Here is a 16,731-nt window from a genome sequence, read left to right as displayed (position 1 = left end):
GACACCATTCTAAAAACTGCACCCCTCAAGGTGCTCAAAACCACATTCAATTCAGGAGGCAGGTAGAGGGAGCCCTGAATGCTGAGATGGCAGCATTTAGGGGGTTAACAGCCAGGGGCGGCGTTGACATTGCTCCTGGCTGTTTTGTGCAGGAGCTCGGCCACTGGCAGCGCTGAGCTCCGGCACTGATCGGGCAGGAGACGCTGATATTTCAGCTTCTCCTGCGCGATCATGATTGATCGGTCAGTCAGACTGACTGATCACAGCGATCTGGGTGCAGGGACCCCCGGCATGGGTCCCTGCACCTCTTCCCCTGCCGCTCAGCTGTCGGCACTGAATTGTCACTGTGTGTTTACACGCCGCGACAGTTCAAAGTCATAACGGGGATAACCCGTCATGGTGCGCAAAATAGCAACTGACCATGACGGGTTATCCCCGTCAAAAGTGTTATCGGGTTAAATAAGAAGTACATAGAAAAGTTGCTGGTTTTTACAAGCACTTTGCCATTTTACCAGTGACTGACATAAAGACAACCCTGATGCAATATATTGTCAATTTCTAAAACAGTAATTTTTGGTTGTCAAAAAACATGTGACAAATTGTGGTCTATTTCATCTATTTTTTTTCCCAGCCAAATTTCTACTATGAATGAGCCCAATCACATACATCTGTGAAAAATGGAGCGTTCTTGCATTGGAAGACCTGGCCGGAGCTACCGGCCTCATAGGTCGGGCTCGGTTTTGCGAGGCGTGCAGCTGGGCTTAGTCACACATCAGCAAGTCCTGGACAAACGGTGCAAACATTTCGGTCACTTGTCTCAGACTTTATTCTACATTAAACCGCACAATAACCCAGGTTGTAAAAACAAGAGATTAGAGAAAAAGAAAATGTTGGCTCTTCAGCAAGCAACTTCACACTCAACAGAAAACAAGCCAAAAGGTTAGGCGCCTGCTGCAGATTTCTAGGAGCAATAAATACCTGGCTCTGGGGATTTGCCCATCCTGGCCTAGAGAGACATTTATATTACTGACTTTTTTACTGTGTTCAAGAAGGAAGCTCAAAACGATCAGCAATTAAATATTAAGTTACGTTTTACAAGCACCCAGTTCCCTTTAGTGCCCTATTTTCTGAGAAGAACAAATAATGCTTTTAAAGACATCTTAAAGTGTGATAACCAGAAATATGGGAGATATTTCCAAAGGCTGGAAACTTACAGGAATATTTTTTTATTTTATATATCTTTTAACCAGGACTGGAAAAATCTCCCCCCAGGTTCATGAATCAGATCTCATGATTGTGATCACACAGACTATTAGATGTAATTCATGATTGGTCAGGATGTGTGAATTAGGACCTATTATAAAGGTATATCCATCTACAGGTAGAGAATACATGCACAGGTAGGCCAGATCGGAAGATAATACTATCTATTATGAATGACCATACTTAAAGAGGACCTTTCACCAAATCTTTCATGTTGAACTGTACATAGGATGTAATACTGGCTGAAGAGTAGAATGAAAATCTTTTTTTTTTTTTTTTATTTCACTTTATCTGTGTTGTTCTTTCCCCTACACCAAGTCCTCTTCCTCTCTGAAAAGGCAATTTGCATATTTAATGACTGGTGATAGATAGCCATGTATTATACATACACAAACGTATATATACGTAGCCTGCTACACACAGGCGATCTGCTCATTGCCTGTGTGTAGCCTAGGGGATCAGACAACTGCAGAGACTATTGGAACATGCAAAAAGTGTAAAAAAAATAAATAAATAAAATATATTATATTATATTTAAATCACCCTCCTTTCACCCCATTCAAAATAAAACAGTAAAAAAAAAAAAAAACCACACATACACATATTTGGTATCACCGTGTTCAGAATCGCCCGAATTATCAACATAAAAAAAAGAATTAATCCGATCAGTAACAAAAAAAAAAAATTCTAAATGCTAGAATTATGTTTTTTGGTCAGCACAACATTGCAATAAAATGCAATAACGGGCGATCAAAACATAGGATCTACCCAAAAGGCATCAATAAAAACGTCAGCTTGGCGCGCAATAAATAAGCCCTCATCCGGCCCCAGATCACGAAAAGTAGAGAAGCTACAGGTCTTGGAAAATGGCATTTTTTTTTTTACCACTTAAATAACAAAGAACCCATACACGTTTGGCATCTACAAACTTGTAATGACCTGGAGAATAATAATGGCAGGTCAGTTTTAAAATTCAGTAAACGTGTAAAAAAAAAAAAAACGCAAACTGTGGTATTTCACTGTTTTTGCAATTTCACCGCACTTGGATTTTTTTTCCCGTTTTCCAGTATACAATATGGTATAACCAGTGATGTCATTCAAAAGTACAACTTGTCCTGCAAAAAATAAGCCCTCACATGGCCATATTGACCTTAAAATAAATAAAAAAAAAAAAGTTATGGCTCTGGGAAGAAGGGGAGCAAAAAACAAAAACTGAAAATGCTGTGGTCATGAAGGGGTTACCATCGATCATCAGGAGATGCTTTTATCATCACCTCCAGATCCTCTCACTGTGTATACTCAGGTTTGAATGAAAAGACAATAGAAAATGGCATTAGATTACAATTTTGTGCCAAGGACCATTGCTTTTCCACTGTGTGTGTCAGACATATTAATGTCCATATAATCTATAACCAGGCTACAAAATTTTGATTTAACCCCTTAGTGATCACCTAGACAACTTAAAATTGACTTGAGATATAAGTGAATAGCATCCCCCCCGACAGGGTAACAATGAAGCAGCCTAAAGCCCCCGTCTCACATAGCGAGATCGCTAGCGAGATCGCTGCTGAGTCACGGTTTTGGTGACGCAACAGCGACCTCACCAGCGATGTCGCTATGTGTGACACTTTGCAACGATCAGGCCCCTGCTGTGAGGTCGCTGATCGCTGCAGAATGTCCTGGACCTTTTTTTGGTCGTTGCCCTCCCGCTGGTCAGCACACATCACTGTGTGACCAGCGGGAGCAGCGATCAGGCTGGTAACCATGATAAACATCGGGTTACTAGGGGCACACGCGCACCTAGTAACTCGCTGTTTATCATGGTTACGAGCCTGCTAAAGTGAGCGGTAACCTCCCACTCACTGTAGCAGAGTGGTAAACATGATAAACAACGGGTTACTAGGGCGCGTGTGCCCCTAGTAACCCGATGTTTACCTTGGTTACCAGCCTGCTCCTGCTTCAGCAGGCTGGTAACCAAGAGCAGGACATCGTGGAAAGATTCTTTCCACGATGTCGCTGCTTCCCTGATAGTTGGTGAGCCTGCCTGTTTGACAGCTCACCAGCAATCACATAGCGACACAGCAACGATCCCTGACAGGTCGTATCGTTGTCGGGATCGCTGCAGCGTCGCTAAGTGTGACGGGGCCTTTACACTAGAGCGGACAATCAGTGTTGGTGGAGACAATAGCTCTTCATCCTCATTTGCAGATTATTTCAGTGATTTCTCAGTAATGGAGGAACCAGCTGACCATGTAAATGTATGCTGGACTTGTCTTTGAAAGGGCTACATTTTTGGGGGCGAAATCCAGCTGACAGATTCCCTTGAAAGCAATAATTCCATTACTATGTTGTTGGAACGTGGGAGGAAACCACAGTTCCCAGGAGCCCAGCAATAATGCTAAACACAGTTACATGTAACATGGATGACTGCTCATTTCAATAGCAAAGCCAGCTCACTTTCCAGAATAGAGCTTATCCATGACACAGTAGGAGTTAGCCATCCTCCTTCACACATAGCATGGAGGACCTGCCCAAATGGGAAGCTCTCTTCTGTGTAAAACACAGGCACAAATGTCATGTTACCTATCCTCAGCTATCTGGAGACCATGGCCTCTGATCTCCGTATAACCACCAATAACATATAGCAATGTGTTACTTTGGCCCCATACAGACTAGTGCGGTTCATATCTCCTAACACTAAGGCACCTTACCTTATCATTCATACGCTGTTTCACAATATTCAACCTTAAATAGTTTCACACATCCATTTTAAGCCCTTCTGGCTTTTCATGCACCTGTATTTTCTTTAGGCATAGTAATTATTACTATATTACTAGTGATGAGCGAGCACTAAAATGCTCAGGTGCTCGAAGCTCGGGTCGAGCACATTGGGATACTCGGGTGCTCGACCCGAGCAACGAGCCCAATGTAAGTCTATGGGAAACGCGAGCATTTTTCTGCCACCTCCCACCGGTGGTCTGCAGAAGGTCAAAAATTGCCCAAATCGATGGGAACGGTGCTCAATTAAACGTCAGGCAGGCAGAATATATAGGCAGACAGGCAGGGTATATATAGGAGGGTGCATCAAAAACATAGCAGGGCAATAGGAGCACACTAGTGCCCTCCGATTTTCATGCACCCGTCTCTTTAAAAAAGCCGGCAATTCATCAGCGGCATACATCGGTACCCAACAATTTAGAACAGAAAGAACAGAGCATCACACACAGATTAGATAGATATTATATATGTTACTGACACGTTTCTAAGTACAGTGATAGTGATGATTACTGTACTTGTCATTTAGTGTTAAAATAAAGTATTTATTAAAAAAAAAAAAAAAAAATTGGCGTGGGGTCCCCCGTAATTTTAGTCTCTAGTGGAGGTTAAGCAGACGGCTGGGGCAGATGTTTGAAGCCTGGGAAGGGCGTAATACCCACGGAGCTTCCCAGGCTACTAATATCAGCCCCCAGCTGAATACCTAGCCTTTACTAGCTATTAAAATGGGGGACCCAAAAAAAAAAAAATTATGTGGGGTCCCCCCTATTTTAATAGCTTGCAAAGGCTAGGCAGACAGCTGGGGGCTGATATTAATAGCCCAGGAAGGGTGCCATGAATATTGGCCCCCTACCAGGCTAGAAACACCAGCCGTCAGCCGCCCAAGAAAAGGCGCATCCATAGGATGTGCCAATTCTGGCACTTAGCCTTGCTCTTCCCACTGCCCTGTAGCGGTGGCAGTGGGGTAATAGGGCTGGGGTTGATGTCAGCTTATAATGCCAGCTGACATCAAGCCCAGGTTAGTAATGGAGAGACGTCTATAAGACACCACCATTACTAACCCAATAGTCAAAGTAAAAAAAAAACAAAAAACACCCAGAATAAAGTCCTTTAATGGAAATAAACACACAATTCTTTATTGTTCTAAATTAAACCATACTTACCATCACGCCCATTCCAGCTGAAGCCAACGATCTCCTGCAATATAAGAAAAATAATAAAGCAACCTCATCCTTACCTTTCCATGGATCCCAGGATGGCTCCAGCTCTGCTACATTCACATGACAGGCTGGATCGCAGCCGAAAGCTGCCATCCAGCTTGCCATGCCGCAGACACTGAGAAGCTCCTCAGTGAAGCTCCTCAGTGTCTGGCTGTGACGGCATCCAGATGAGCCAAGTTCACGTCCAATGAACTCAGCTCACCTCATGCACATCACTGACAGCGTGAGAGAATTCTCCTGCGCATGCAGTGAGCGCAGGAGAATTCTCCCACGCTGTCAGTGACGTGCATGAGGTGAGCTGAGCTCACCGCATGCGCAGGAGAATTCTCCCACGCTCACCGCATGCGCAGGAGAATTCTCCCACGCTCACCGCATGCGCAGGAGAATTCTCCCACGCTCACCGCATGCGCAGGAGAATTCTCCCACGCTCACCGCATGCGCAGGAGAATTCTCCCACGCTCACCGCATGCGCAGGAGAATTCTCCCACGCTCACCGCATGCGCAGGAGAATTCTCCCATGCTGTCAGAAACGTTTACTTTTATTGCAGAAGACATAGGCTTCAGCTGGAATGGGCGTGATGGTAAGTATGGTTTAATTTAGAACATTAAAAAATTGTGTGTTTATTTCAATTAAAAAGGACTTTATTCTGGGTGTTTGTGTTTTTTTTTAACTTTGACTATGGGGTTAGTAATGGGAGTGTCTTATAGACGCCTCTCCATTACTAACCTGGGCTTGATGTCAGCTGGCATTATAAGCTGACATCAACCCCAGCCCTATTACCTCACTGCCACCACTACAGGGCAGTGGGAAGAGCGAGGCTAAGTGCCAGAATTGCCGCATCCTATGGATGCGCCATTTCTGGGGCGCCTGACGGCTGGTGTTTCTAGCCTGGGAGGGGGCCAATATTCATGACACCCTTCCTGGGCTATTAATATCAGCCCCCAGCTGTCTGCCTAGCCTTTGCTACCTATTAAAATAGGGGGGGGGGCCCCCCCCCCCCCCAAGTAATTTTTTGAGGGGGTCCCCCATTTTAATAGCTGGTAAAGGCTAGGTATTTAGCTGGGGGCTGATATTAGTAGCCTGGGAAGCTCCGTGGGTATTACCCCCTTCCCAGGCTTCAAACATCTGCCCCAGCCGTCTGCTTAACCTCCGCTAGAGACTAAAATTACGGGGAACCCTACGCCAATTTTTTTTTAATAAATCCTTTATTTTAACACTAAATGACAAGTACAGTAACAAACACTGTCACTGCACTTATTATATATGTGACTGACATGTTTCTATCTATCTAATCTATATGTGATGCTCTATTCTTTCTGTTCTAAATTGTCTGGTACCGGTGTATGCCGCTGATGAATGGCCGGCTTTTCATGTTTCACTGTGAGCACTGTTCCCATCGATTTGGGCAATCACTGTAATGCCACAACCACCATGGCTGTGACATTACAGTGAGTGGCAGACAATCCCTGCATGATTGGTGCTCTAAATAGCACCAAACATGCAGGACGGGGACCCTAGCTCCCGCCCGAGCAATGGCGAGCAATCTCGCTCATCACTATATATTACCTATTAACATATAGTAAAGTGGTAGCATTATATCACACAATGAATTAGTATGCATTGTATTAGCACTTTTTCTATATCAATCAGCACCAGCGCTTTATCACTCATTGCTATACGGTACTATTTATTATGTTAATATTGTTTTGCTCGTGTTTATATTTTTGCAATTGTCCGAAGCCCCATTAGAGATTAAGGATATTAAATTCCTTAAATTGGTTGCTCCAGGAACACATAGCCCCTCCAATATATGGCTGGCAGCTACTTTGATGATTCACTCTTGTAACATACATCAATCTGACCAGAGCTGTGGTTGTGCGCATGCGCTAACCGCGCCGCACATCTGACTCATATGCATGGCAAGTGGTGACGATGTCGTCTCCGTCCATTTGGGTGTGACGAAACCTATGCTTTCCTCCACAGCCACGGACCGGAAGCTATTTATATGTGATGGCATATGGACCGGATGCGACCTAGTAACCGCACGCACTCGTCATTATAACGTGCCATCTTCAGATTGGTACACAATGGTTAAGGTGTACGAATTTTGCTATGGCTAGCGACCTCCTAATTGGCTGATTCAGCCTTATATAGCAAAGATGCTACCTCACCTTGACACGCCCCCGGAAGAAACAAGGCGAAACGCGAGTCGGAGAGGAGGGACGCAGTACTATCTACTATACTACATGGATGCCACCAGCAATCCTGTTTTAGGTAAAACAAACCAGTATACCATATCTATTGTTTCTGTTGAATCTACTTTAGGCACCTGTATTCAGAACTCTGCACCACTATATATTATACGATATAATAAGGGTATAGATTTGTACCTGGATTATCAATGCAGCCAGTGTGCAGTGGTTATCTTATATATTGCCTATAAAGGATTTTTGTTACTCAGTCTCATCTTGGCATGAGGCACCTTATCCTATTTTACTGTGTATTATGACTATTAATGACGATATTTTGTGTATAAAATATTTTTTCTCGCACACCTATTGATCCAAGGAGAAAAAAAAAAAATCTTGCGGTCATTATGTTGTAATTTATTATGAATATTTATTATGTTCACTCGTACCATTATTTGTTGGAGGTGTCGAGTCCCAGGTCATATCAGCAGTTTGTCCCTTGACCTCGGATCCGATGGACTGCAGAGTGGGCCAGTTCTACTCCTACATTGCCTAACCTGCCTGCAATGATGTTCCTTATCTTGACGAGGGGCCTCAGGAATGGCAGGTGATTGATTGGTGTCCAAGTGACTGGCCTTATGGACTCAGGAAGTTTGGTGAACCAGACAAGGACCACAGTTCCGGATGTACTAGTCCCTGGGGAGGGGGTGGGGGTAAGGTTTATCCACCCAGATGCCAAGAACTATCCCTTGGCCCCGGTCGACATATGCAGACTGTGGTTTCGTGTCCCACCAAGTGGGAGTGGTCTCGGACTTGTTACATGCTATTGGGTGAGATTTTCCTTTGTTCTGGGAATCGTGGGCTAAAGCTGTAGCATCCAGTAGTCCAGTATATCGCAAGGAGTCAGCTGTGGTAACAAAGTCACATGATGTAAACTGCAAATTTCCATTCACTGTACTGGCTAGAAAGGAGCATGAGAAAGCAGCCCCTGAAGCCAATATCCCTGACCTTAAGGAGTCCCAGGACAACTTTGGGACTGCCCAGCTCAGAGACTTAACAGTAAAAAGTACTCTAGAAAATGTAAATGGGGTTCCTCAGGAGCAGATAGTAGGTTTCCGCAAGGAGCCAGGCATAATTATTTGTTGTGTCATGGGAACAAAGTGAAGGGACAGGTAAAAGAGCGCCTTCTCAAGGCCCAACAGGAAAAATTCAGAGGGGTATAATCTGTTTACTCAAGTTAGACAATTTAAGCCTGGGGCTTGTGTACTTGTGTTCGTGTCCACAAGGGAGAACAGGTTCCTCAAACAGTGGCAGGGGCCCTATAAAGTGGTAGAGGTAAAATATAAAGTATACCGACCAGAGAAAAAGAAGGCCTTTTCCATATATTATGGCAACCTGCTAAAACCCTGGAAGGATAGGGACCCCCAGAAACCTTTTGCTTATAGGAAACCAACATTCTGGATGTCTAAGTAGCAGGAAATTTGTCACCTTCCCAAAGAAAATATGGCAGGAAATTATTACCCAAAAATAGGGACAGGGTTTTGGAGTTTCCAGGTCACACTCGTGACATCAAATATAGACCTCCCACTCTGGTCAATTTAAAGCCCTGTAGAATTCCTGAGGCCCACTCAGAGGAGGCAATACAAAACTGTCCACGCCCCTCACAAAATCAGCTTGGCTAAAGGGGCCCCCTGTAGGCCCTGGGGGGTTGGCAGATTGTGCCCAGCCCTCGGCATTGAACAGAGGAGGAGGGTATGTAGCAATGCCAGGTAGCCTAGTGTTAAATCCTAGCTCTGCAGGCTTTGATAACTACACCTGGCTAGCTCTGCATATAAACAGGCTAGGTGTTCATCTAAGTCGTCTGCTGGGGAGACTGACCAGACTGGATGTGTCTTGAAACCAAAAAGAGAGGCAGGCCAGAATCCTTTGAGAAAAATCTGCACAGGCCATGTACAGAGAACCGCAGGTATCACTGGTTACTATGGACCATAACTGTTTTGTTTGACCGAGCTGAGGCTTGCTTAGCCGTGCATGAGTAGCCAGATTCTGTTCTATTTAGTTATCACCTGGACAAGGCTAAGGGATTTAGGTTTATGAGTTAGTTTTGGTGCTGTACAACCTATGGAAAGCAATACAAACTGCATGTGTTTGGACCAAAACTGCACTGCCTGTGTGAGCGGTACCTAAAGCCTAACAAACTGAATCTCTACATGTCCACTACAGTACTATGCAAAGATTTAGCTAAGTAGGTGTGTAAAAAATGCTGTAAAGTAAGAATGTTTTCAAAGATAGAAGTGGTAGTTTATTTTTATCAATTACCAAAATGCAAAGTTAGGCCGGTTTCACACATCCGCATCTATCCGGTACCGGAAAAAAATATACCGGAGATATCTGTGTCCCGTGTGTCACATCAGGATCACACGGATGGCGCCTGGAAATCAGCGCTACAGTTAGCGCTGTTCCCAAGTGCCGGTGCTGAACACTACCCTCATCATGGTTCCTGCCGGAGCTGCGATCAGTGCCAGCTTGGACAGTGATGAGGGTAGTAGTAGTAGTCTGCTCCCGCAGTGTCCCCACCTGTAAAAATAAGAATAAAATAATAAAATCCATATACTCACCTCTCCTAGGTGTTCCCCGCTGTAATCCATGGGACCGCTGACACAGAGGAGCCGGGGAGGAGGAGCCGATCCCGAGTTGCAGCTCAGGAGCGGTGTCCTGTCACTCACTGAACGCAGCTCATTCTCCCCGGCAGCAGCGGTCGCATGAATTACAGAAGGGGACACCTAGGAGAGGCGAGTACATGGATTTTATTCATTTTATTCTCATTGTTACAGGTGGGGACACTGCGGGAGCAGACACCACTACCCTCACAAATGTCCCTGCTGGTGCTGATTGCAGCGCCGGCAGGAACCATGATGAGGGCAGCATTCAGCACCCCGTGCTTGGGAACAACGCTAACTGTAGCGCTGATTTCCAGGCGCCGGTACGTGTCACAGAGATGTCATCCGTGTGGTACGTTTGGCGGACCGTGTATCCGCAAAAAAACAGACTCGTCTCCGTGTGGAGCACACGGACACACAGTCCGTGAAAACACAATGAGATGTGCACAGACCCATTCATTTGAATTGGTCTGCGTGTATCAGTGTCTTCGGTACGTGTGGAAACTGTCACCACTGTGAAAGAGCCCTTAGTGAATAAAATAAATCTTAATCAGATCAACATTTGGTGTGCCCGCCATTTCAAACCAGCATCAGTTCTTCTAGTTACACTTGCACACAGTTTTTGAAGAAACTCAGCGTGGAATTGTTCTAAACATCTCAGAGAACTAACCACAAATCTTCTGTGGATGTCGCTTGTGCAAATCCTTCTGTTCCTTCATGTAATCCCACACAGACTCGACGTTAAGATTAGAGCTCTATGGGGCCATATCATCACTTCCAGGGGTCCTTGTTCTTCTTTACAATGAAGACAGTTCTTAATGACATTGGCTGTATGTTGGGCATTGTTGTCCTGCTAAAGAATAAAATTTGGAGCTAATCAGAAGTCTCCCTGATGGTATTGCATAATGGATAAGTCGCTGCCTAAATATCTCAGCATTGAGGACACCATTAATCCTGACCAAATCCCCAACTGCAATGTTGAAATGCAGCCCCAAACTTGCAAGGAACCTCCACCATGCTTCAGTTGCCAGCAGACACTCATTGAGCCGCTATCCAGCTCTTTCGTGACAAACCATATTCTGTTACAGCCAAATAATTTATATTTTGACTTAAATGGGTTTTCCCATGAACAAAAGTTCATTTTAATCAATAGATCTTAGAATAATAATATAGTTTCCACAATTGGATGGGTTTAAAGAAAATGTTCGTGCGCTGAGAATCTTATAAATGTGCCCATGCTGTGTAATGGCCGTGTCTTGACTGTACAGGAACATGATCTGATCATACTACAGCTCCTGGGCACCTCACAAAAATAACACCGCATGGGATCACAGCTTAATGTCTGTATGCTCTTTTGCCCCCCCCCCCCCACCCCCACCCCCCACCCTGCCCAGGAGATGTGGTATGATCAGACTATGTTCCTGCATGGTCAGACACGGCCATTACACAGTACACAGCAGGGGCACATTTATAAGATTATCTCAGCACGGGAACATTTTATTTAAACACATCCAATTGTGGATCATATTATTATTCCAAGATCTATTGATGAAAATGAACCTTTGTTTGTGGAAAAACCCCTTTAACAGTCCAGAGCATCTGCTGCCATTTTTGTGCACCACAGTTCCTATGTTTTCGTGCATACACAAGTCACTTGGTCTTGTTTCCAGGTAGAAAGTATGGTTTTTGGCCACAATTTGTCCATAAAGGCCACTTCTGGCTACAGTAGGCAGGTGTACCTGGGTCCAAGGTGGTTACTGCTACTGAGGGGGTTGCACTGAGGGACAGCTACACATTTTGAAAGGTGATGTGTTTTTCATTGGCTGCACAAAGTTTCCTTGGAAGACTGCTGCATCTATAGTCCTCCACGTTGCCCATTTCTTGGTATCCTGTCCTCAATGCTGAGAAACACTGGTATAGTCAGAAACTTAACCATCATGCAGTCCCATCAGGCAGGCATCGGACTCCAAATTTATTCTGCACCTGGACAACGACCCCAAACAAAGATACAGGCAATGTTATTAAAAACTATCTTTGTAGAATAGAATGTTAGAGTTGGAGGGGACCTCCAGGGTCATCCGGTCCAACCCCCTGCTCAATGCAGGATTCACTAAACAATCTCAGACAGATGTCTGTCCAGCCTCTGTTAGAAGACGTCCATTGAAGGAGAACTCACCACCTCTCATGGTCGCCTCTTCCACTCATTGATCACCTTCACTGTCTAAGTTTTTTCTAATATCTAATCTGTATCTTCTCCCATTCAGTTTCATCCCATTGCTTGTAGTCTTTCTTTGTGCAAATGAGAATAAAGCTGATCCCTCTACAGTGTGACAGCCCTTGAGATCTTTGTAGACAGCTATTGAGTCTCCTCTCAGTCTTCTCTTTTGCAAGCTAAACATTCCCAGATCCTTCAACCGTTCCTCGTAAGACATTGTTTGCAGACCGGTCACCATTCTGATCTCTTCTCTGATGTGGTGCCCAGAATTGGACACAGTATTCCAGATGAGGTCTGACCAAAGAGGAGTAAAGTCCGATAATGGCTTCAAGTGATCTAGACTGTATGCTTCTGTTAATACATCCCAGAATTGTGTTTGCCTTTTTTGCTGCTGCATCACACTGTTGACTCATGTTCAGTCTGTGATCTATTAGTATACCTAAGTCTTTTTCACATGTGCTGTTGCTTAGCCCTATTTCTCCCATTCTGTATATGCTTTTTTTCATTTTTCTTGCACAGATGTAGGACTTTACATTTCTCCCGGTTAAAAACCATTCTGTTAGTTGCCGCCCACAGTTCTAGTTTGTTTAGATCCTTCTGGATCCTCTCTCTTCTCTAGTGTTAGCTACCCCTCCTAGCTTTGTGTCATCAATAAATTTAATCAGTTTACCCTCAATTCTTTCATCTAAATCATTGATAAAGATGTTGAACAACACAGGGCCCAGGACAGAGCCTTGTGGCACCCCACTTGAGACATTCTTCCAACTGGATGTGCAACCATTTATGACCATTCTTAGGTGGATTCATAACTGGCTTAGTGATCGGACCCTAACAGTTGCCTTGTATATCCATAGTTAGGGTATGTTCACACGATGCAGAAATGAAGCAGAAAATTTCTGCATCATTTCTGCATCTACCTGGCAGAAAAAACGCATGCAGATTGTGCATGCGTTTTTCCTGCAGAATACATGTGGATCCACATGCGTTTCCGCATGCAGATTGACAAGCGCTTTCCAGGCGATTTTAGCATCACCTGGAAAGTGCTTGACAACTAGGTCACACTATATAAATCCATGCAAACAGCATGGATTTATATAGTGTGACCCGAGAGAGTGTATATACTTACCTCCGATGGCCCGCGCTGTCCTGCTTTACACTCCGTTCTCCCGGCAACTTTGAATTGAAAGACCTACCGACGTCAGTGTCACGTGACCCGTCACATGACTCTGACGTCAGCGCAGGTCCTTCAACTGACTGCAAGTGCCGGGAACCAAGCAGGAGCGCTGCGCGGGCCGACAGATGGTATATATATATATATATTTTATTTTATTCTTGTTTTACAGCTTTTTAATAGTACCTGGGTGTGGATGAGGCTCTCCTCTCCTCCACACCCGGGTACCATCCGCACATTAGAATGCGCCAATAACACAAGTACAGATGCAGTCTTGCGGAATTGGCAAGTTCTAATGCAAGTCAATGGCGGCAAAAACGCCGCGTTTACGCAAAATTAATTGACATGCTGCGGATTTTTGAGCGCAGCGTTTACGCTGCGGAAAAATCCGCATCATGGGCACAGCACATGCGGATTATCATTAGGGAACATTGCTGCCCTTCTACCATGCGTTTTTCATGCGTTTCCGCGGCATTTACGCAACTGCAAAAACGCCACGGAAACGCATTAAATCCGCATCGTGTGAACTCAGCCTTAGTCATTTTTCCACTGGTATGAGATACTTTGTCAAATGCTTTGCTAAGGTCAATATAAAGCAGCCCTGGAAGTAATGATATGGAGCGCACAGAGCCCTGGCTTTATCCAATCTGTCTGGGATTACATGAAGAGACAGAAGGATTTGTGCAAGTTTAAATACACAGATCTGTGGTTAGTTCCCTAAGATGTTTGGAACAACCTCCCTGCAGAGTTCCTTTAAAAGCTATAAGCATGTGTACCTAAAAGAATTGATGAAGGCAAAATATTGATGCTATTTACATTTCTCTTTTGTTCATTAATCTCTTATTTTGCTCATTGATAAAAAATACACTATTAACTGTATGTACGGCGGCGCACACTGTATGCGAGCACCGTGTACGGAGACATATGAAGGGAATTCCGGTACCGGCCCGCTGCCGCACAGCACCCTGCTCACCCCATACAGCAGGCTCCAGCGGTTCTCCTCGTCAATGCTCTTGAACTCGTTCTCCATGTCTCCCGCAGTCGGAGGAGCCGCTGTCCGGTGCCGCTCACAGCTCCCCGCCCTGCCGCATTGCTCTCCGCACGGCCCCGGGACACAGCGGTGATGTTTACGGGAAGAGAAGAGGAAACAAGCAGCAACCCGACCTGCTGCGACACCAAACGCGGCACCGGCCTCCAAAACCACGCCTTCTTCCGGTTACTTCCACGCCCCCTTCCCAGCATCATTCGCTCACCCCTAACTTGGCAACCGGCTACTCTGCACTGTACCCAATCGGCAGCGCTCTGTGACATTAGGGGCGGCTCCTACTGATGCCCCGCCCAGTTAGAGATCCCTTGAAGTACGGGGTGAAGTATGAGGGAAATCTGGCTGCAGGTAGTGAGCGGCCATCATTGCTGCTGTTTTCCTGCGCGCTCCTGGCTTATAGACGGGCCGTTAGGGGGCGCAGTATTGTGGGACTATCGCTGAGAAATGTCCCTGATAAGCGATGACGTTTGATGTTTCCACCTGTGTAGAATGACAGGCCGCACTGAGCATGGTGACTGTGTGTGTGTGTGTGTGTGTATATGTATATATATATATATATGTGTGTGTGCGAGGGGGGAGCTCTGTGTGTGTGTGTGTGCGAGGGGGGAGCTCTGTGTGTGTGTGTGTGTGTGTGTGCGAGGGGGGGAGCTCTGTGTGTGTGTGCGAGGCGGGAGCTCTGTGTGTGTGTGCGAGGGGGGAGCTCTGTGTGTGTGTGTGTGCGAGGGGGGGAGCTCTGTGTGTGTGCGAGAGGGGGAGCTCTGTGTGTGTGCGAGGCGGGAGCTCTGTGTGTGTGTGTGCGAGGGGGGAGCTCTGTGTGTGTGCGAGGGGGGGAGCTCTGTGTGTGTGCGAGGGGGGGAGCTCTGTGTGTGTGCGAGGGGGGGAGCTCTGTGTGTGTGCGAGGCGGGAGCTCTGTGTGTGTGCGAGGGAGGGAGCTCTGTGTGTGTGCGAGGCGGGAGCTCTGTGTGTGTGTGCGAGGGGGGAGCTCTGTGTGTGTGCGAGGGGGGGAGCTCTGTGTGTGTGTGTGCGAGGTGGGGAGCTCTGTGTGTGTGTGTGCGAGGGGGGAGCTCTGTGTGTGTGTGCGAGGGGGGAGCTCTGTGTGTGTGTGTGCGAGGCGGGAGCTCTGTGTGTGTGTGTGCGAGGCGGGAGCTCTGTGTGTGTGTGCGAGGCGGGAGCTCTGTGTGTGTGTGCGAGGGGGGGAGCTCTGTGTGTGTGCGAGGGGGGGAGCTCTGTGTGTGTGCGAGGGGGGAGCTCTGTGTGTGCGAGGGGGGGAGCTCTGTGTGTGTGCGAGGGGGGGAGCTCTGTGTGTGTGCGAGGGGGGGAGCTCTGTGTGTGTGTGTGCGAGGGGGGAGCTCTGTGTGTGTGCGAGGGGGGGAGCTCTGTGTGTGTGAGGGGGGGAGCTCTGTGTGTGTGTGAGGGGGGGAGCTCTGTGTGTGTGCGAGGGGGGAGCTCTGTGTGTGTGTGTGTGCGAGGGGGGGAGCTCTGTGTGTGTGCGAGGGGGGGAGCTCTGTGTGTGTGCGAGGCGGGAGCTCTGTGTGTGTGTGCGAGGGGGGAGCTCTGTGTGTGTGCGAGGGGGGGAGCTCTGTGTGTGTGTGTGTGCGAGGGGGGAGCTCTGTGTGTGTGTGCGAGGGGGGAGCTCTGTGTGTGTGTGTGCGAGGGGGGAGCTCTGTGTGTGTGTGTGCGAGGGGGGAGCTCTGTGTGTGTGTGTGTGCGAGGCGGGAGCTCTGTGTGTGTGTGCGAGGGGGGAGCTCTGTGTGTGTGTGTGCGAGGGGGGAGCTCTGTGTGTGTGTGTGTGCGAGGCGGGAGCTCTGTGTGTGTGTGCGAGGGGGGAGCTCTGTGTGTGTGTGTGTGCGAGGCGGGAGCTCTGTGTGTGTGCAAGGGGGGAGCTCTGTGTGTGTGTGTGCGAGGCGGGAGCTCTGTGTGTGTGTGCGAGGGGGGAGCTCTGTGTGTGTGTGTGTGTGTGCGAGGCGGGAGCTCTGTGTGCGAGGGGGGGGAGCTCTGTGTGTGTGTGTGTGTGTGTGCGAGGGGGGGAGCTCTGTGTGTGTGCGAGGGGGGAGCTCTGTGTGTGTGTGTGTGCGAGGCGGGAGCTCTGTGTGTGTGTGCGAGGGGGGGAGCTCTGTGTGTGTGTGAGGGGGGAGCTCTGTGTGTGTGTGCGAGGGGGGGAGCTCTGTGTGTGTGTGTGCGAGGGGGGAGCT

At 47.0% G+C, this 16,731-nt stretch overlaps 1 protein-coding gene across 1 annotated transcript in view; it reads right to left on the bottom strand.

Annotated features, from left to right (window-relative positions):
* Nucleotides 1-14,744, bottom strand: part of PTPN2 (protein tyrosine phosphatase non-receptor type 2) — a 61,991-nt gene extending 47,247 nt beyond the window's left edge. The window contains exon 1 of the mRNA XM_073678990.1: nt 14,468-14,744. Within this exon, the coding sequence (XP_073535091.1) occupies nt 14,468-14,524 (57 nt within the window). The 5' untranslated portion in view covers nt 14,525-14,744. The remainder of the gene's footprint in view (nt 1-14,467) is intronic.
* Between the last annotated feature and the right edge of the window lie 1,987 nt (nt 14,745-16,731).

Source organism: Phyllobates terribilis, unplaced genomic scaffold (genome assembly GCF_046119375.1).
Source record: "Phyllobates terribilis strain yellow unplaced genomic scaffold, ASM4611937v1 Scaffold_4__5_contigs__length_816908805, whole genome shotgun sequence".
Classification (NCBI taxonomy): domain Eukaryota; kingdom Metazoa; phylum Chordata; class Amphibia; order Anura; family Dendrobatidae; genus Phyllobates; species Phyllobates terribilis.
The sequence above is the reverse complement of the archived record's forward strand: the minus strand, read 5'-3'. Positions and strand labels throughout refer to the sequence as shown.